Genomic DNA, 18,223 nt, shown 5'->3' on the forward strand with positions numbered 1-18,223 from the left:
ATCGGCCCATGACAGCATCCTTGGTCCTCTTCGAAAACTCCGCTACGAACTTATCATAAATATCCTCCTGCACATAAATCCTACTCCCCGCCGCGCAGATCTGACCATTATGGATAGTGATTCCCATAGTAGACCACATGAGCGCGTTCTCCCAGTCAGCGTCGGAGAAGATAATGCTGGGGCCTTTTCCGCCGAGCTCGAGGGTCACACGCTTGAGGTTAGACTTTGCGGCGCTGGCCAGGATGGTGCGCCCGACGCCGACGCTGCCGGTGAAGGAGAGCTTGCGGACTTCGCTGTGGTCGGCGAGCGCTTGGCCTGCGACGGTGCCGAGACCGCAGAGGATGTTGACCACGCCGGGGGGGAAGCCGGCTTCGACTATGAGCTGGCCGAGTTTTTGGCCGTAGAGAGGGGCGAGCTCGGGTGTTTTGATGATGAGGGTGTTGCCGGCTGCAAGAGCGGGAGCTAGCTTCCATGAAGTGATCATGCTATAATTGTTAGCACTGACATGTAGTAGGGTGAGATGGGAGATAACTTACAGAGGAGTATTCCACGGAACAACAGCCGCACAAACACCAATTGGCTCTCTCTTGGTATACGCAAGACCACTCTCATAGTCAATACTCTGCCCATCGAGTTTATCCGCCCATCCCGCAAAATATCTACACGTCTCCGCTGCCTGCGGGACACTCATCCCCATGGACATGTTATACAGCATGCCAGCATCAACAGCCTCAATGGACGCAAAGTCCTGAACATCGCGCTCAATAAGATCAGCTAGCTTATTCAACAGACGACGTCGTTCCTGAGGAGGTGTAGTCTTCCAAGTCGCTGATGCTTTGCGTGAAGATAGTACAGCGCGGTCGACGTCGGAGGTCTGGGCCGCGGAGACGGCGCCGATGGGGGAGGCTGTAGTGGGATTTTCGATTGTGACTGTTTTGTTGGCTTCTGCGGGGGTGAAGGTGTTGTCGATGAAGAGGCCGGTGGGGACTGTAAGAGTCAGTAATTGTGTAACTACACGTAATGGCAATTCATGAGTGTAACGTACGTGTGATCTTTCGACCACCTGAGCCGGTGATTGTGAGTTCCGCCATATTGAGTTTGTGTATTTCGGGTATAAAACAATAATAATATCCACTTATCAAGATCTTATCAGACAGCGAGAAATCGATAACAGGCAGGCAAGAGAAGAGAAGGGCGCAGTGAAACCGCATGCATATTACTTATGTACATTACGACAACCATTCCACTCGGAATCTAGGATGTTATGTTCCGGAATAGCACTGACCATGTTACATGAGGGGTTATGCATAATCCAGGGTCTCACAAAATCCTCCTCGTTCTTAGTAATTACTTCACCGCAGTCAGATCATCTCCATATCTTACGTATAATTTATCCACTGCCCTACTTTAATTGTTTCAGTTGAAGAAAGGATTATACGACGATGTAGTGTCAAGTGCCACTATTCAGCAGGAGCCGCACTGCGTGCATAGCAGATGGAGAGGGATGAGTCTTCCGATTGGGCCGCGGTTATGGTGTCGGAACCGCAGTGGCGATTCCGATATCGCGGAGTTAGTGGACGAAATAAATCACGCGGATGGGGACAGGTCAATCAAGGGTCAGGCAATATCTCCGTAATCTCCAGCGGCCCGTGATCCGCGCGATACAGAGGACGTTGGAGTGGTCTTGGCGAGTCGGTAGTTGGCCGCCAAGGTAGAAAGGCCGAGATCCGTGACGATAAATGCATGGAAAAAGCAATGTAGCTATCCCGAGGTGACAGTTATTTGCCAAGGATAAGCCTCAGTAGAACAGACGGGTAGTTAACTCTAACTTGATTTGAGTTAGTGGTGTATCTTGCGGATGATCATCTGGCGTCAGACCCGCAATCAATTTGTCACGACTACAGGGTAAGAGGTCAAAGATTTTACAAATGTTTTGTTTCAACATGTTCACTACCGGAATCGTTTCATGGTACAAGCAGCAGCCGGCAGTTGTCTTAAGAAATCTCATTCATGCTAAAATAATGCAAACACTGATTTACAATTTATGCCATGCCAAATGAATCAACACAATCAAAGGATGATAATCACAGTTTTGGACCCTCTTCCTTACAGCATCCCGAAGTCAATCTCGACGCAACATCCTTATCAGACGGAACATCAAGCGCCGGATTCCCCGTGAAGAAATCCGAAGGCGAGATATGCAACTGCAGCATCTCAACCGGCATAACAGGCCAATCCTCAACACGAGGATTATGCGTGAGTCCAAAGACACTCCAGCACACAACGTCCTGATTCAACACGTCGTCGCATCGATCAGCTGCGTCGCTCACACCGCCAACTTCACTCTTGCTGAGGAGCGTGTACCGCCCGCCAGCGAAGAACTCGTGGTCCTTGTACTTTGTCACCCAGAAGTGCTTCTTGGCGAATAAGGCACGCTTGGCTTGTGTGCTGTTGGGGTCGGCGAGGAGGAGTTGTGTTGCGGGGGGTGTGATCTTGTAACCGACTGGTTTACCCGATACGCGGTTAAGTTTGTTCAGGTTCTGGACCTTGAAGACTCTGTTGTTGAATGGAGCTGCGTCGATGCCTTGAGAGGTGGTGATATGCGTCTGGCGCACTTCATACATGTTTCCATTAGGGTTTGTGCTCTTATCCATTCTTAACGGAAGACTCTCCTCCTGCACAACAGTGTTTTCATTACCGTCGATTGAGGGATCAATACGAACGCAAAACACATGCTGATGGTTCTGGGCGAGGGCACCAGGGCTGACGATGTTTCCCCAGGGGGCTGTCTTGCCGGGGTCCATGTTGACGACAGACACAATGCCTGTGGCGCGGGCCTCGACGACGATGCCGGCTGCTTGGTCGAACTTGTAGTTAAAGACATACTCGTAGTTGGCGAGGGTGATGATGAATTGGATAACGAGCTCACGGCGGCGTGTCACGACGGCGCGGCCAGTTCGCCAGTCGGTGTGTTTCCAGCCGATGCCGTTGTCTTGCTCGTGGAGACAGATGACGTTCTTGCTTTCCTGCGCAGTGCCGTCTGCGTCTGTGAGGACACCGTCAAAGTACTGGGTTTATTAGTCATGAATCGTCTGAGTTTATGGTGCAGCATACCTTGATCACGCCGAGACAGTCGCAGCCGAGAGTGAGGTTGTTGACACAGTGGCCAAGACCTCCGTCACCGAAGTCAAAAGCTTGCTTGCGATGGTATGGGGGACGAGGATCAGCATAAGGAACAGTCTGCAAATGTTAGTTTCATCTCTAGTAAGTATCTCTCAGTAAACTTACCATGTCGCTGATGCTCAATCTGTACAAAACAGGCCGTCCATCATAGCGGATATCATGAATAACAGCACCCTCCCGAGGATTAAACGTTACCCTCATTCTCCACTTCTGCCACTGGATAAGATTCCCCTCTGTGATGGAGAAACTAGGTCCCTGCGGCTGCACAACCATCAAGGGCTTCAAATCCTTCCTTGTCCCATTGGGCAAAAGCTCTGGAACATACTCAGCAGACTGGCAGTGATCAATAGCCCCAGTAGCGTAGGTCTTGTCTGTGAGACTATCGCCCTTGCCGCCCGTAGCGGGCTCATCAATGCGGATGATCTCCTTGGTCGCTGCGTCCATGACGGGGATCAAGGGCATGGGGTAAGCATAAAAGTTGGAGTCTTGGCCCTTGCGAGCATCACGCGCAAAGACGAGGGCTTGGAAGTAGCGGGTGTTGCCATCATCTAGGTCTGGTGCACCGTAGGGCCAGGGCTCAATGACTGTCTCGAAACCCTCGGGGAGCTTGATCTCCTTCAGTTTATCCTGGAACATCTTTGATCTCTTGCAAGACTCAACCACAATATCAAACTCGGCACTAACTAATCAGCTCAGTCACAGCATATAGGGTGATAGGGGACTTACGTAGTCAGACTGGCCTGGTGCTCCTCGCTGATAATCTCCTGCGCCACGATACTCCGCTTCGTAACATCAACCACAGACTCATAGTACTGCGACTTCTGATCTCCACCAATGACATCGTAGAAAACCTGCGCGCAGCGATCAGGTCTCGGCGAAGAAGTAGTCAGAGCACCTGAATGCTCAAGCTCAAGAAACCTGAGGACTTCTTCCTTGGGCGGCTCAAACAGATACGATTGTCTAAAGAACAGCAGCGCACCGGGGTGAGACGCCTTGACGATGTCGCGTGCAAGGTTAGTCTCACGCGCTGAGAGGGCAGAGAGAGGATGTGGTGCAGCCATGTTGGACAAAAAAGACTAAAGACAATGGAATGGGGTTTGTTGGTTCAATCAGAGTCAGCAGCAAATGTGATGTTTCGCAGCTGTCAAATAGTACCCCCCGGAAGGTGTCGTTCCGAGCGTTGCACTCGGAACGCTTCTCGGAACGCGGAAGCACAATCTTGCTTATCTCCCCACTATCAATACCCTGGTCAAGGATAACGCAGCTTGTAAAGCAAAACTAAGTTAGATTTCCCCGCGTTCTTGATACGGCCCCTGTTTAGCGTGTGTTTTGATCAAGATGTGATATGCCAGCAGGGGTGCGCCGATATCTCTTTTCTCTTATCAAGACGGTTTATAGAGACGACATTTCCGTGCTTTCCATAGCTCCATAAAACTGAAAAGAGACGAATTTGACTATAAAACATTGTTAACCTTTTTTTTAAAAAATGGGCGAGCTTGAGAAATATAACGTGGCTGTTGATAAAGACGCCATGAGTCTTGAGGGTGATATCGGAGTTTCGAGCGATGATGCCCTGCGTCTTGCGCAGCTGGGTCATACGCAGGAACTTCGAAGACAGTATTCTCTCTTTTCTCTCTGTGCTCTATGCGTTTGTCTCATGGCGACATGGGAAGCTTTATCCTCTGTCGTCGCTACAGCTCTCATTACCGGCGGAGCACCATGTCTCTTCTACAACTAGTCCGTCTCCCTCCCCCAGAAACAAGCACCGCTAACATGATCAGTCTATTATCAGCAGTATGCTCAATCTGCATCGCTAGCTCTCTCGGCGAGATCGCTTCTATTTATCCTACAGCTGGAGGTAAGTAAACTCTTCACTCTAGCCCTGGACACATCCTTTTAGCTCGAGACTAACGCTTCGGAATGGTACTCCAGGTCAATACCATTGGGTAGCAGCCCTTGCGCCCGCTTCGATTCGATCGACCGCGTCTTGGGTTACAGGCTGGGTTAGCATTGGCGGACAGGTTGTTCTCACATCGTCTGCTGCGTTTGCTGCTGGGCTGCAGATGCAGGCTCTTATAATTGTGAATAACGAGACGTATGTTCCTGAGCGGTGGCAGGGCATGTTGTTTTACTGGCTTGTTCTTGTCTATGCTCTTGCTCTTAATATTTGGGGGGACAGACTTCTGCCGTATACTAATACCGTGTCTGGTAAGTACTTGTCCAGCGTGGAGGGTTGTTCGGAACTGACGGGTCTAGGTGCCATTCATGTCATCGGCTTTGTCACAATTGTTGTCGTTCTTGGTGTTATGGCACCTAAGAACTCGGCTTCTTTTGTCTTTACAGAAGTCACCAACTCTAGTGGTTGGTCTAACGATGGCGTCTCTTGGCTCGTCGGCCTCTTGAGTGCCGTGTATCCGTTCCTCGGGTATGTCGTCCCCTCCCATTTATCCTTCCATCATCTGACCGTCACAGATACGACGCCGCCTGTCACTTAGCAGAAGAAATGCCCCACGCCAGCCGTAATGTTCCTCTCGCTATGGTCGGTAGTGTGACTGTCAACGGTCTCATGGGTCTTGTCTATGTTATCATCTTTCTCTTTTCAACCGGCCCCCTCGAGAAACTTCTCGCAACACCCACGGGTTTCCCCTTCATGCAGATATTCCTTGACGCTACCAAGAGTCAAGCGGGCTGCACTGTTCTCTCTGTCATCATTACCTGCACTGCTGTTGCAGCGACTGTCGCGGGTGTCACTTCTACGTCAAGAACGTTGTGGGCTTTTGCGAGAGATAAGTCAACACCGTTTGACAAGCAGCTCAGCAAGGTCGACAGGCGTCTTCAGATTCCTGTTTACGCTGTCGTGGTTGTTACTGTTCTTCAGATGCTGCTTGGTCTTATCTACCTTGGCAACACCACTGCCTTCAATGCCATTCTTTCCATGTCAATCATTGGCATGTATGTCAGCTATGCATTCCCTATCATCGCCATGCTCTTTGCAAGGAAGGGTCTTCAAACCTCCAATGGCTTCGGTCCTTTCAAGCTCGGACATATCGCTGGCCCAGCTGCCAACGTTATTAGCTTGATATGGATTACTGTCGTTGTCATCTTTAGCACTTTCCCATCTGCTATGCCAGTTACACCGCAAAACATGAATTACTCCATCGTTGTCATGGCTGGATGGCTCTTTGCTGGCATTGCATACTATGTGTTCCGTGGGAAGTACAAGTTTGAGGTTCCTGTCGTTGACCTCGACGTTGTTGAAGGTCTTCGTGATGGAGTTCATGAGAAATAAGTTGGATAGTGGTAGTCAAAAAGTCGGCGAGATGCATGTTTTCAAAAACTGCGTGTCATGGTCGGACAACAGATTGGTTTGACACGATATTACCATGGGATCAGACGGGACTTGGGACATGACTAAATATGTACGAGATACTTATGCAATGGACACGCTCTTTGATACACTCATGCTTCGATCATATTGCTACAGTCTGGTCCCCGACAAGTTCCATCAAACCGTGGCCTCTAGAAACCCCCATTGAACCGACTCAAGTCATCACCCTGCACAACACCCACATTCTGATCCGGCAACGCAGCAGCTCCCTGATCGAGCCCATTGACCTGACTCGCCGGCCTCAACATACTGTCCTGCTCAAACGCACTAAACAAATTCAGTAGATCCGTCTCCAACCCAAACATATCCGCCATATTCTCATCCATAAAATTATTCCCCACACTATTTCTCGGCCAGTTCGTAGGAACAAGTGTCTGCTGCTGTCGTACCTCTGGCGTTTCTTGTTGCAGAATCTCTGCAAGTGCCGTGTTGCCAGTTGGTGTAATCGGTGACTCTAGCGATAAAGCGCGATGAATCGTCCCCTTTAGTGAGCGCCAAAGTCGTCGACCGAGTTGTCCGTGCTGAGAGATGTTCTTCAAAAGACGGACGGCGTCTTGGAAGCTTTGTCGGCACCGATCGGCGAAGACATCTGGGCCGTGGCATACTGCTAGAAGGATTGTTGCCAAAGCGCCTGTAAGGAAATAATTAAATGTTGCTTTTTGGCGGGCGTAGATGTCGCTTGTTTCGTTCAAGTTGACTAGAACTTGAATCGTATCCTGTGCGAGACTGACGACGAGTTGAGCACCTTGCATGTCGGAGCGTAAGTTCTCAGCACTCATGACATGATGTCGCAGAACCAAGTTTCGGATGTAATTCCCTCGTAGGTAGAGCAGTGTTCTTAAGCGCTGTAGAACTCGAGGTTGATGACGCGGAGCTTGTGACAGTCGAGGGTAAACAAGCTGTAAATCATCGGGGATAGAGTGAATCCATTTTTGCGTCAAAAAGTCAAAAAAGTCGACTTTATCCTTTGGAACCATGAACGGTGAAGAATCAAGTGGTAGATCCTCCCAGACCTTGGAGCATAACTTGGCGTAGGAGACCATGCATCGAAGATATGGATGCTGGTCACTCTTTCAATCGTCAGTATACGCTTGTCCTTAGTATATGAGGGGAACTCACTGGCTCTGGACATTGGGGATCGATGTCCCGATCCGAAATGCCGAATGATAGACTAGTGCCATAACTCCACCTTCGGTCTAGGATGTATACACACCAGAAACAACGAATTGCTAAATCTCGTTCTGAAGGGTTTTTGAAGTTCTCAAAGAGGGAAGTTCGGCGGTGGAGGCCAATTTCTAGGGCTTCGCGACCGGCGTTGCCGATGGCTCTCCAGGCGAGGAGGTCTTCCCCACAGTGAAACCAGTAGATGCTCTAAACGTCGTCAATAATTGTAAGGAGAGTGAAGAATGGACTTACCAGCATGATCATGAGTTGAAGTTCTTGAAGGTCAATAAACGCCTCGCCTGATACCCTGCAAATAACAGGCTCGACATCATCAATCAACCTCTTGCTGATATTATTCAACCCCTGCGCCTCAATAGCAACAGACGTAGCAACCGCCAGCTTGATAGCCTGCACATCCTTAAGTGTATTCTCCATCGGCGTCTGAAACACCGAAACAGCCTTTCCCGATAACTCATTAACATCAATGAACGGATAAACGCTCTGAATCTCCTCATTATAAACATCCAACAGCCTCTGAACCTCTGTAATCCCCAAACTCGGCAGAATCTCAACATCCTCTATCCCCGGCGAAAGACGCTCACTCTCAACAACAGGCTCAGTCTCACTCGGCGATTCAGCGGGCGTGCTTGTACCCGTAGCATTCGGCTCGATACCCATGCCTGTGAGGGAGTTTTCAGCGATTTGGAAACTATACGCTGAGCGCGTTGGGCCGACGAATTGAGGCTCGCGCGGCTCGTTGTGTACGTTGCGGATGTCTTTGCGGTAGGTGGAGGGGTGGCCTTGGGGAGTGGACTTTGTGGAGGAGAGGGTTATTTGGGGGAGACGCTGGGATACGTCTTGCAGGGCTGATGTTAGGGCGTTGACTTGGTTTTGGAGGGCGATGACCTGTTGGCTTAGAGATGTGACGTCTGTCCTGATTATATGTTAGCGATAACTTGTGAGATGAGTGAGAGACTTACGGAGGTTCTTGAGTTGAGCGTCTTCGCGATGGTTCAGTATCTTCTTTCGCTGGTTGGGCGGTAGGAGCAAAGACGCATTCAACTTTATTCACATCACATCTCTTACAAATCTCATCGCCCTCTTCTCTCACACACTTGAGCTTCTTCTTCTTGCACTCATTGCTAACAAAGTCAGTTAGTATATCTCAGATAATCAGGGATGGTCGCGTACCAGGCTACAGGCGCGTACTTGGCGCGTTTGCTCCGCTGATTAGAGGACGTTGCCGACTCTGCGATTGAGCCGATTCTCTTGCGACCAGGATCCATGAGTCATTCCTTATGTGTCGCGTGTTGCTGATTGAGACTCATGAAATACGGGGTGTTGTAGTGTCAAGGTCACTAAGGAAAACGGCGGGGCTGCCTGTAATTATTTCTATCCGGGGTTCGCTTATCAAGATATTCCACTAGACCAAAACTGATGCCAGCTGATTTGAGGCCCAGGCCCTGCTGATCTACGCCTTATCAATTCTTTAGCACTTCTTATCGTACAGAAAGAAATAGAGTTTGGACCTTTCTGCAAGTGGTTATTACTTCCACTCACTAATCCTCTCTCTAGCACCATAACTTATCGATACCTCATCTGTTTTTCTAATACCACTGATATCATTTTGAGTTGGCATTTGCATTATACGCAATGACTGTTCTGTTTAATAGTCCGCTACATCCGATCGTTTCTGTGCCAGGCATTGAACCGTTGCCGTATTTTCATATTATTTTCCGTTAAAATCTGTCCCTGAAAGGGTTTGCCATTTTGGCGCGTAATCTTAAGCATCCCTACTTGCACATTATACTCCAGCACTTGTTTAACACTATGTTTACCCCACTCGCAGGTCATTTGTGCACGGCTGCCTAGCGATGACTTGCCTCTATAAAACTTCAAAGAAAAAAGCGCTATGTCCTTACAGCTAGACTAGCGCTAAGGTAATATGTATATAACCTTGAAATTTCATAATACTCTTAACCTCACCTACTACCAAGTTTCTACCGCAACGACCTAAAATGAATCGCATAATAATAAAATGCCCGCGATGCAAGCGTATACCTCGCATCCCAACCACTAGATCCTACTCCTCCCCCTACCGCCCCTCAATCGCCGCAATGCATACCCTCGACATATGCCATATCCGCAATAACGCAGATCTCTACGCGCAAACCTGCCTCTCACGAAACTACCCCAACCTCGCCTCCAACCCATCCCGCATCATCGAGCTCATCGACTATCACCAGGCTTTGCAGGAGGATGCGAAATCTTTACGTGAACGCGCGAATGCTTTACAGAAGCAGCTTCTAGTGCTAAAAGTAGAGGGTCAGAACGTTGAGGGGGCGCTGAAGGAAGCGAGGGAGATTAAGACAAAGCTTCTTGAAGTTGAGAAGGAAGAGGGGGATGTTATGAGCAAGATAGAGGAGTTGGCGCTGGCGTTGCCAAATATTACAAGTAAGGAGACGCCGAGAGGGGCCGAGTTTGAGGTTCTCTGCTATGTCAACGCCGATGAAAAGACTATTCAGATCAAGGACAGCAAAGGGAAGCCAATTTCTTATGTCGACATCGGAACGCAGCTTGGGATCATCGAATTTGCTTCCGCTGACGCCGCCTCCGGCAGCGGGTGGTACTACCTCGTCGGCGCCGGCGCCCTACTCGAACAAGCCCTCGTCTCCTACGCTCTCGCCTTCACAACTCGCCAAGGCTGGACTCCCGTCTCGCCCCCGTCCCTAGTCTACTCCCACATCCCCGCAGCTTGCGAGTTTCAACCTCGTGATAGTAGCGGTGAGCAGCAGGTTTATCACATTGCGCAGGATGAGAAGGATAAGATAAGGGGTGTGCCCGAGATAAGTCTGACGAGGACAAGCGATATTGCATTGGCTGGTATGAAGGCAAACGCAATAATTTCGGAGTCGGAGTTGCCGCTTAAAAGGGTCGCTGCTTCAAGATGTTATAGGCCTGAGGCTGAGGCGAGAGCAGCGGATACGAAGGGACTGTACAGAGTGTATGAGCTCACCAAGGTGGAGTTATTTGCCTGGACGAAGCCAGACAAGGAAGAGATGGAATACATGTTGGACGAAATGGTCGACATCCAAACCGATATACTCGGCGCCCTTGGCCTTACATGCCGTGTCCTCGATATGCCAGTCCGCAACCTCAGCGCTAGAGAAACCCGTAAAATCGCCATTGAAGCCTTCTTCCCCTCCCGCGCCGTGGGTAAAACACCGGACGACATCCAAGAAGCTGGCTGGGGGGAGATCGCCTCTGTGAGTTTCTGTACGGATTACCAGAGTCGACGGTTGGCGACGCGGATGAGGGACGCGGGGGGTGGGACGTTAGGGTTCCCGTGGACGGTAAATGGGACGGTGCTGGCGGTGCCCAAGGTTTTGGCGGCGTTGTTGGAGATTGGGTGGGATGGGGAGGAGGGGATTGTGAGGTTGCCGAAGGTGTTGCACCAGTTTATGGGTACAGATAGGATTGAGGGACCCAAGAGGAAGTGAGAGTAACGAGATCAAAACCCAAGATAGGCTAGTGCTCGCAGAACCTATACTCGACACTAATCAACTCCGAATCGAATTCCTTCACTCTAGCGTCCCTCTCCTCCATGAGTTCATCCCTAATACCCTCACGGTGAACAAGGTCGAGTATTTGGTGATGGGTGCCTGGATGCCAGTCCTTTTGCTCCTCTGGAACGTTCTCGAGTGGCGCTACAGCAGACTTAATTTCGGCAACGAGCTCATCCGTCAGGAGCTTGTCAAACTTGAGAGCCGCGATGCAGAGGTCCATGACAGGAATTAGACCAGCCTGCTCGAAGATATCCGCCTCGTGGCACAGCTCCTCAAGAACCTAAATGTCTACGTTAGCCCGATATACCTGGTCAAGACACAACTGAATGACAAGCACGTACTGCATTAAATATGGCTGGAGTGAAATCTCCATGATCACTAACAGCCTTCTAGGTCGTGGCATGGTGCAAAGAGGTCCTTTCAGGGGCAAAATAAGGCTTGGATGGGGAAGGCAATGGGCTGATGCAGCGAAAGACCTCGTGGCAGCAACTTAGCAACTCAGGCGTTGAAGTGCGCCAGACGCAACAAGGTTGAAAGGAAAGCCTGGGCTTGTCGCATTGAGGGTCACCGTAGTGTGGGTAGGGCTGTTCTAATTTTATTAATTGCAAGGGGCAGAAAAGCGGCATCAGGACTTCGGCTCAACCGAGATTTAGGTTAGACTCAGGGAAGGCTCAGGCTAAAGCAGCGACTACTTAGGATGGTGGGCGAGAGAGGAAATACTGTGAGTCCATATTCACATGTTTTGACATTTCTCCAAGTAGCTATTACTTCCACTCGCTAACCCGCTCTCTAGCGTCTTGTTTTCCATAACTTATCGACACTTCATCTGTTCTTCTAATCCCGCTGATATTATTCTGAGTCTTTGTATCGCGCAGTATGCTCTCGTCACTGGCATTTGCATTATACGCAATAACTGTTCTGTTTGATGGTCCGCTCCCGCTAATTGCTTCTGTGCCAGGCATTGAACTGTTACCGTATTTTCGACCGCTGTAATTGCCGTACATGGGGAGTTTGTAGGAACTTGCTGCACCGGAGCTGTCGCCGGAGCTGCCGTAGCGGAAGCGGACGTAGAGAGGGCGGAGGACGGGGATGGAGGAGCACATTATTGTTACGGTGCTTTCGGTCGCGGACCAGATGAGCATATCCACTGTGTCGTCTGTAAACGTGAGTAGATGAATAATTGGTGGGGGACGAAGGGACATACAAATGTATTCACTGGCGTTCAACCCGTTGAGAGCGACTGTACGTACGATGCCGCAGATACCAGCACTAATCATCGTCAGTCGAGGAGTTCATAGTTTATCACAGTGATGACTTACAAAATACCAAGACTTAGACCGCACGCGACAGTGATCTTCTCTTTGCGCTTCATGTTGAGCTCCCATATCACGAACCACGGAAGAATCGCGAAACAAAAGTCCGCGACGACAAACCAAGCTGCGCACATTAGCAACACTCCAACTCACCAAATCACTAGAGATACTCACATCCAACAGTCAAGCCGACCTTGGAGAAGTCAATCCAACACGTCCCCGGCACCCGTCGATCCCAAGTCCGCTGAACCGGATCACACTGCACAACGACAACAATACTAGAAAACAGCGTGATAAACACCGTTCCCGCGAGAAATGCCCAGATAAACGCTTTCTGGAATTTGTTCCGTACGATGCGTAGTAAAAAGATACCAACTGCGCATTTTCCTAGGCCGATTACCATTAGCCCTGCTACTTGGCTGTAAATCTCCAGCTCGACGGCTCGGAAGTATGCATCGGGGTTGCCAATGTCTGCGAATTTTCGACCGAGACCGTATTTTGTACCGGCTGTTACGAAGGCGGAGTAGATGATCTGGAAAACCTGTAGATTATTAGTACAAATGATGGAGTCGTATGAAGGCCATACCAATGCGATCACGACGAGATAATCATCTGCTCCGACAGAGTGCAGGATTTGAGATCGCGTGTATAATCTCAGTCCAACAAAGATTGCAAAGATAACTACTTGAACCCATAGCACTGCATTGAGCATAGGTCCCAAGCCTCCGTAGTAGCTCTCCATGATTGCGTTGATAACAAAGAAAAAGAACAAAAAGCTGGAGTGGTTCTTGTGGAACTCATGACCTTATCGGCTCCAAGTGAGACTCACCAGTGCCCCTGATCACACGTGTCCAACAGCCGAGTATGGTGCGTCTGAATCTTCCCGGGAAAAGGAAAAGGAGCGAAGGATCACTCCCTAGGTCGTTTCAATGCATGGCTAAGGAGGATTGTTAACTATCCTTTGTTCTGACGAGATCTACGCGAAAACCCTTGTTGGCGACATGGTGTCTCTGGCACGCGAGAGACAAACTTGGAGATGGACCAATAATAAGTGGTTGTATAACGGTAGCGAGTTTTGTTGGTAATAATCTGGAAACGAGGAGAAACATGGCGTGACTGTTGGTTGATGCGGGCTTTGTTTCCTCTTGTCTCGTGGTATGTCATATATGATAGACCTGGAAAAGCCTTTCACAGCGAGAGTCTACATTCTCGCGGAACCTGAGTACTTGGACAGCTGCATGAACAAACTTTACCACATTTAATGCAAGAGTCTTGCAAGGAATTCTGCCGTCCATTAATTCTCTTCAGTTGCCGTCATCCGTAGGATTTGCCGAGACAATGAACTGTCTCCACTCACTCATCAAACGGTTGCTCTTGTTGCTTTTTCTCCTCCGACCGGGAACGATGTTCCTCCGGTCCTATGATTCGCCACGTTGTCAGCCAACTGCATTATATGATATCTGACAGTGAAAACTCCACTAACAACGGCGAAACCGCCAGAGTAACATTGACCGCTGATGTTAAGGAACTGTAGAATGGTCGCATCTCCAAACCTTGATACGCGGTTCCGATGCAAGGATTCAATAAAAAGGATTATCAGAGTTTCTCTCTGTAGGCGAGGCTAAGGTAGATCCACTTATACAACGACGGATATGATGATCGCGGCTCAACGTTGCATTTATGAACCGCGTCATTTCTCCGGGGCCGTTAATTACGGGTCAACCGCCGTTAGGTCAACCGTGCAAAAGCATTGGTCAACGGTTGTAGGCGTGCTTGCTGCAGGTAACCATGAGGCGACCGGATCTTGCATGTCCTTTGACTCGGAGCCCATCACATATTCCTCTTCATTTATGTTACAGCAACAGCTCATCTCTAGCACCCTCGAGGGTGAGCTGAGGCTCAATACTTCGGGTTGTTTGGCAGTGGATCCACAACGCGAAGAATTACCCGAAGAATCCCGCGTTCCTCGTGGGATTCACATCCTAGCATGAACTAGCTAAGCGACCCTGTTGCATAGTGAGCCAACAGCGAATGAGGCAACAATCCGTCCACCATCAGTTGACATATCATTATGAGAAGCAGTTCATCCTCTTGTTTGTTAAGTGGCAGCACGGACATTACTGGTGCCTGATATGATATGCATTGCATTATCAAGCAGAGAATGCTACGAGAATATCGGGTATATTATAATAACAATGCTTAAGTTTAATACTGAACTTCTCTTAGGCCAATTCACAGCTGATATCCGTAGAAACTCCCTTTATCCCTTGAGGGCGGAGGGGTACCCCTTTAGTACTGATTAAACTAACGATATCAGGTACCTGTTGTACCAACAGCTCTGCTATTTTCTGCAAGGTAACTTATAACAAATCCAGCATTGGACAAAGTCATGAGGAGATAGCGTTCAAAGGGACACCCCTCCGCACCAACTTCGTATCCCGGTAAGGGGCAGCAGGGCTCTCCCACATCAACTGAATCACTAGTCAAAGTGAAGACATCTCATTATGAATCATGAACTTATTTATACAAGCGAGCTATCTCATTTTCTATCACAAATCTGCAAATTCTCTTTTCTTTTTCGACTCCACCCAAAGCATACATACTCACATTCTTGTACCTGACTTCTCACAATGGGCTCAGTTGGTCCTTCAACAAACGACGTCATCGCCACCCTCGATGCTGTAAGCCCAAGTCAATTCGGCGGCGATGAAGTCGAGCGTCTCCGCGTCCGTGCAGCTGCGCGTCATTTGCTAGCAAGAGTCGAAACTCCATATGAACGAGCATGGGGTTTTTGTTTCGAACATCCTGCTGTCTTTGCGGCTTTGCAGACTGCAATTGATTTAGGAATCTGGAAGGCTTGGACCAAGGAAGGTGGAGGAAAGAAGACGATCGATGACTTGGTTAAGTTGACTGGGAGGGATGTTGAGCCAAACTTGTTGCGTGAGTTGTCATATTCCTGTCATTTTGTTCGAAGCTTACGTGCGTTTAGGACGTCTGTTCCGTCTCCTGGCTGCGTTTTATGTGGTTGAGGAGGCAGGTGTAGACACCTTCAAACCCACACCATTCTCATACGCCATTGGTGATGAAAGTACCAAGGTCCGAGCCTCCCTCGAAGCAGCGTAAGTCTCTCAACCACAAAACCAATACGTCAACTAACGAAACTCAGAACCTACCAGTACATCTCAGCTGGCCAAAATCTCCCCAAATACCTCGCCAAAATAGGCTACAAAGTCCCCACAGCAGCAGAAGACAACAACTACGCAGGCAGCGATCCCGACGGCCTCAACTTCTTCGGTCGTCTTCAGAAGAGTCCAGAGTACTATGAAGCCTTCACAGGACACATGGAGGCTTGGACATCTTGGAAGACACCCTGGACTAAGATTTACGATCCTAGCAATTTGATCGAGGGTGCTGATCTTAGCAAACCGCTGGTTGTGGATGTTGGAGGCAATACGGGTATTGATATCTCGCATGTTCTCAAGGCCAGGCCGGATTTGCCAAAGGGCGTTTTGGTGTTGCAGGATTTACCGGAGATTATTGAGCGGGCGGATGTTGATGAGAAGATTACGGCTATGGCTCATGATTTCTTCAAGCCTCAGCCAGTAAAGGGCAAGTCTCTTCATTCCAGGTCACTGTGATCTCAAGTACTAACTCAAGTGTAGGGAGTCGGGCATACTTCATGCACGCTGTTCTTCACGACTGGCCCGATGCTCAAGCAATTCAACTTCTACAGAACACCAAAGATGCTATGACAAAGGGTTACTCTAAGCTCTTCGTTTACGATATCGTGCTACCACCAACTGGAGCTAGTATCAGTCAGACTACCATGGATGTTCAGATGATGTCCCTTCTTTCAGCTTCAGAGCGAACAAAGAGTCAATGGGAGGAATTGTTGACGGGGGCTGGGCTCAAGATTGTTAAGTTTTGGCCTGATCCCCAGCAGTATGAGATGCTGATCGAGGCAGAGATTGCATGAGCTAAAGACGAAAGAACGTCCATCAAAGACGGCATGTAATCACAATCAAGAGTAAAGAGATATCTGCTAGTTCGAGTATCCGCAAAGAAATTCTGATTCTTGTATCGTATCAGTAGCCCCAGGAAACAAGAGTAGTAGCAGTTCGGCACTAGGATAAGCCTCATCGATTTACCAACGGCAAGCTTAATCCTCCCTCTCAGATAGCGCAATGATACTAAACTCGGCGCTCCCCTCTCCTGCGTTAATAAAACGCCGTACCCCAATGTCCAAGACTTTGCTACTTAGCATATCCTCTCCCTCGCTCACAGGTCCGTAGCACATCATCCCGCCAAAGCTTCCATCCAGCCCCCAGAGATTCCCGTCCATCCCTTTCACAAAGGCCATGAAGTGATACCCGATAGGATCCTCGGCATTGGGCGCCGCTGTATCGCCTCTGGCTGCCGCCTTGCTGTGTGCTTCCTCCAGCACGGCTGAGTTATACAACAGATCCGCGCGCTGAGTGGGTAAGGGCAGGGCGAGAGCTTTGTCGAGGAGTCCTGCCAGAGGCGACGCGGGCACGAGGCGCTCGCGCAAGGATCCGTTGAGTAGGGCGTGGACAAGAGCGACCATGCCGCAGGCGTTGCCGATTGTCTGGGGGAACCAGAGTACCGGGGGCGCGCCGTCTGTTGGATAAAGGTCGTCAAAACCCTCCATTGAGTAGGTCTTCCGGTCAGGAGGAGCTGGCGTTCTTTTGCCAGCGGCCACATCTTCAGCCTCGACGGCGTGGTAGGCATTAGAGGGCGTGATGAAGATGAGGGCATGTGCTGGTCGCGGCACCATGGCCAGGAGGTCCGGTTCGTCGAGGGAGTAGACATCATGAAACGCCAGCTTGGGGTCCATACCTAGGTCGTGGGCCAGATTGGTGAAGACCTGGGGGTTGTTCTCGAGCGGGACGAAGAACTTTCTGCCCTCGGGACTGTGATAGACTGCCATCTTGACTCTCGGAGGTGCGGCTAACGGGCCTATAGCGCTGTACGGGTTAAGCGCGTCGCTTTTTATAGGTAGCAGTAAATAAGCTGAACAGGATAGCGATGCCTGAGATTGGAATTTATCAGTCGGCGCTTGAAGTGGAGGTTGCGTGGTGTTTTTGTTTACGGGAGTTGGAGAAAGTAGGCATCCAGGCGTTGACGTAAGGCGGAGAGTGCTGCGCATGGCGCTCCTCTGATTGGCTGAATATTGTCGGCATGTGTGCAACCTGATGTATTCAGTCGGTAACTTGACACGACAGAGGATGTTTTATTTGTTATTCGTCAGTATTGATACGAGTTGGGGGTCATGCGATGGCGACAACTAGGCGTTTCCTACGATGTATTTATTAGTCCCTCAGACGTCCTCACGGCTGCATGTTTTGGACCGAGACTGAGTTCCCGACAAGCATGTTACAATAGACACTCCGCAGTGAAAGTTTAACCTACCCAACTTTATTGTTTTATTAATCGGCGATAATCCAGATTCCATGTCGGAAACCTTTACACATGCTTACCCGACAGCAGCCTGTGGTTTGCTCTGAAGACCTCGGAATTCACCCGCCCCTTGACCTATCGGATCAGAACCGAACCACCGACTTTGACGGCTATGGTTCATTTTCGGTGAG

General features: G+C 49.6%; 9 protein-coding genes across 10 annotated transcripts; 3 read left to right on the forward strand and 6 right to left on the reverse strand.

Moving 5' to 3' along the window:
* Window positions 1–13: 13 nt before the first annotated feature.
* On the reverse strand, window positions 14–1,091 carry FOXG_07463 (uncharacterized protein; the record flags this gene model as incomplete). Its single annotated transcript, XM_018386048.1, has 3 exons — window positions 14–485; window positions 537–987; window positions 1,046–1,091. Coding segments are annotated over 3 exons (969 nt in total), but the record flags the coding sequence as incomplete, so codon positions are not given.
* An 862-nt stretch (window positions 1,092–1,953) lies between these two features.
* Window positions 1,954–4,298, reverse strand: FOXG_07464 (copper amine oxidase 1). The gene is made up of 4 exons (XM_018386049.1): window positions 3,910–4,298; window positions 3,289–3,862; window positions 3,115–3,240; window positions 1,954–3,068 (listed from the first exon to the last, which is right to left on the reverse strand). Exons 1-4 carry the CDS (start codon window positions 4,242–4,244, stop codon window positions 2,085–2,087), a joined length of 2,019 nt encoding a protein of 672 aa, XP_018243147.1. The 5' UTR covers window positions 4,245–4,298; the 3' UTR covers window positions 1,954–2,084.
* A 271-nt stretch (window positions 4,299–4,569) lies between these two features.
* Window positions 4,570–6,717, forward strand: FOXG_07465 (uncharacterized protein). The gene is made up of 5 exons (XM_018386050.1): window positions 4,570–4,920; window positions 4,965–5,041; window positions 5,116–5,391; window positions 5,440–5,608; window positions 5,656–6,717. Exons 1-5 carry the CDS (start codon window positions 4,670–4,672, stop codon window positions 6,470–6,472), a joined length of 1,590 nt encoding a protein of 529 aa, XP_018243148.1. The 5' UTR covers window positions 4,570–4,669; the 3' UTR covers window positions 6,473–6,717.
* Window positions 6,368–9,082, reverse strand: FOXG_07466 (uncharacterized protein). The gene is made up of 5 exons (XM_018386051.1): window positions 8,927–9,082; window positions 8,716–8,877; window positions 7,988–8,669; window positions 7,691–7,942; window positions 6,368–7,641 (listed from the first exon to the last, which is right to left on the reverse strand). Exons 1-5 carry the CDS (start codon window positions 9,019–9,021, stop codon window positions 6,703–6,705), a joined length of 2,130 nt encoding a protein of 709 aa, XP_018243149.1. The 5' UTR covers window positions 9,022–9,082; the 3' UTR covers window positions 6,368–6,702.
* A 770-nt stretch (window positions 9,083–9,852) lies between these two features.
* Window positions 9,853–11,235, forward strand: FOXG_07467 (seryl-tRNA synthetase; the record flags this gene model as incomplete). The annotated part of the gene is made up of 1 exon (XM_018386052.1): window positions 9,853–11,235. One exon carries the CDS (start codon window positions 9,853–9,855, stop codon window positions 11,233–11,235), a length of 1,383 nt encoding a protein of 460 aa, XP_018243150.1.
* FOXG_19489 (uncharacterized protein) lies at window positions 11,008–11,704 on the reverse strand (the record flags this gene model as incomplete). The annotated part of the gene is made up of 2 exons (XM_018399710.1): window positions 11,008–11,581; window positions 11,609–11,704. 2 exons carry the CDS (start codon window positions 11,702–11,704, stop codon window positions 11,264–11,266), a joined length of 414 nt encoding a protein of 137 aa, XP_018243151.1. The 3' UTR covers window positions 11,008–11,263.
* A 173-nt stretch (window positions 11,705–11,877) lies between these two features.
* On the reverse strand, window positions 11,878–13,884 carry FOXG_07468 (uncharacterized protein). 2 transcript variants are annotated; one of them, XM_018386053.1, is made up of 5 exons: window positions 13,201–13,884; window positions 12,789–13,155; window positions 12,621–12,738; window positions 12,506–12,570; window positions 11,878–12,457 (listed from the first exon to the last, which is right to left on the reverse strand). In XM_018386053.1, the coding sequence occupies exons 1-5, from the start codon at window positions 13,354–13,356 to the stop codon at window positions 12,066–12,068; spliced, it is 1,098 nt and encodes a 365-aa protein (XP_018243152.1). In that variant the 5' UTR covers window positions 13,357–13,884; the 3' UTR covers window positions 11,878–12,065. The 2 variants fall into 2 exon arrangements, with proteins under 2 accessions (XP_018243152.1, XP_018243153.1); XM_018386054.1 differs by lacking the exon at window positions 13,201–13,884 and having other exon boundaries at window positions 12,789–13,193.
* Window positions 13,885–14,866: 982 nt separating this feature from the next.
* FOXG_07469 (uncharacterized protein) lies at window positions 14,867–17,725 on the forward strand. Its single transcript, XM_018386055.1, has 4 exons — window positions 14,867–15,554; window positions 15,604–15,733; window positions 15,781–16,223; window positions 16,277–17,725. Exons 1-4 carry the CDS (start codon window positions 15,245–15,247, stop codon window positions 16,588–16,590), a joined length of 1,197 nt encoding a protein of 398 aa, XP_018243154.1. The 5' UTR covers window positions 14,867–15,244; the 3' UTR covers window positions 16,591–17,725.
* On the reverse strand, window positions 16,276–17,772 carry FOXG_07470 (uncharacterized protein). The gene has a single exon (XM_018386056.1). The coding sequence runs from the start codon at window positions 17,560–17,562 to the stop codon at window positions 16,774–16,776; it is 789 nt and encodes a 262-aa protein (XP_018243155.1). The 5' UTR covers window positions 17,563–17,772; the 3' UTR covers window positions 16,276–16,773.
* Between the last annotated feature and the right edge of the window lie 451 nt (window positions 17,773–18,223).

This window comes from Fusarium oxysporum, chromosome 4 (genome assembly GCF_000149955.1).
Source record: "Fusarium oxysporum f. sp. lycopersici 4287 chromosome 4, whole genome shotgun sequence".
Lineage (NCBI taxonomy): Eukaryota > Fungi > Ascomycota > Sordariomycetes > Hypocreales > Nectriaceae > Fusarium > Fusarium oxysporum.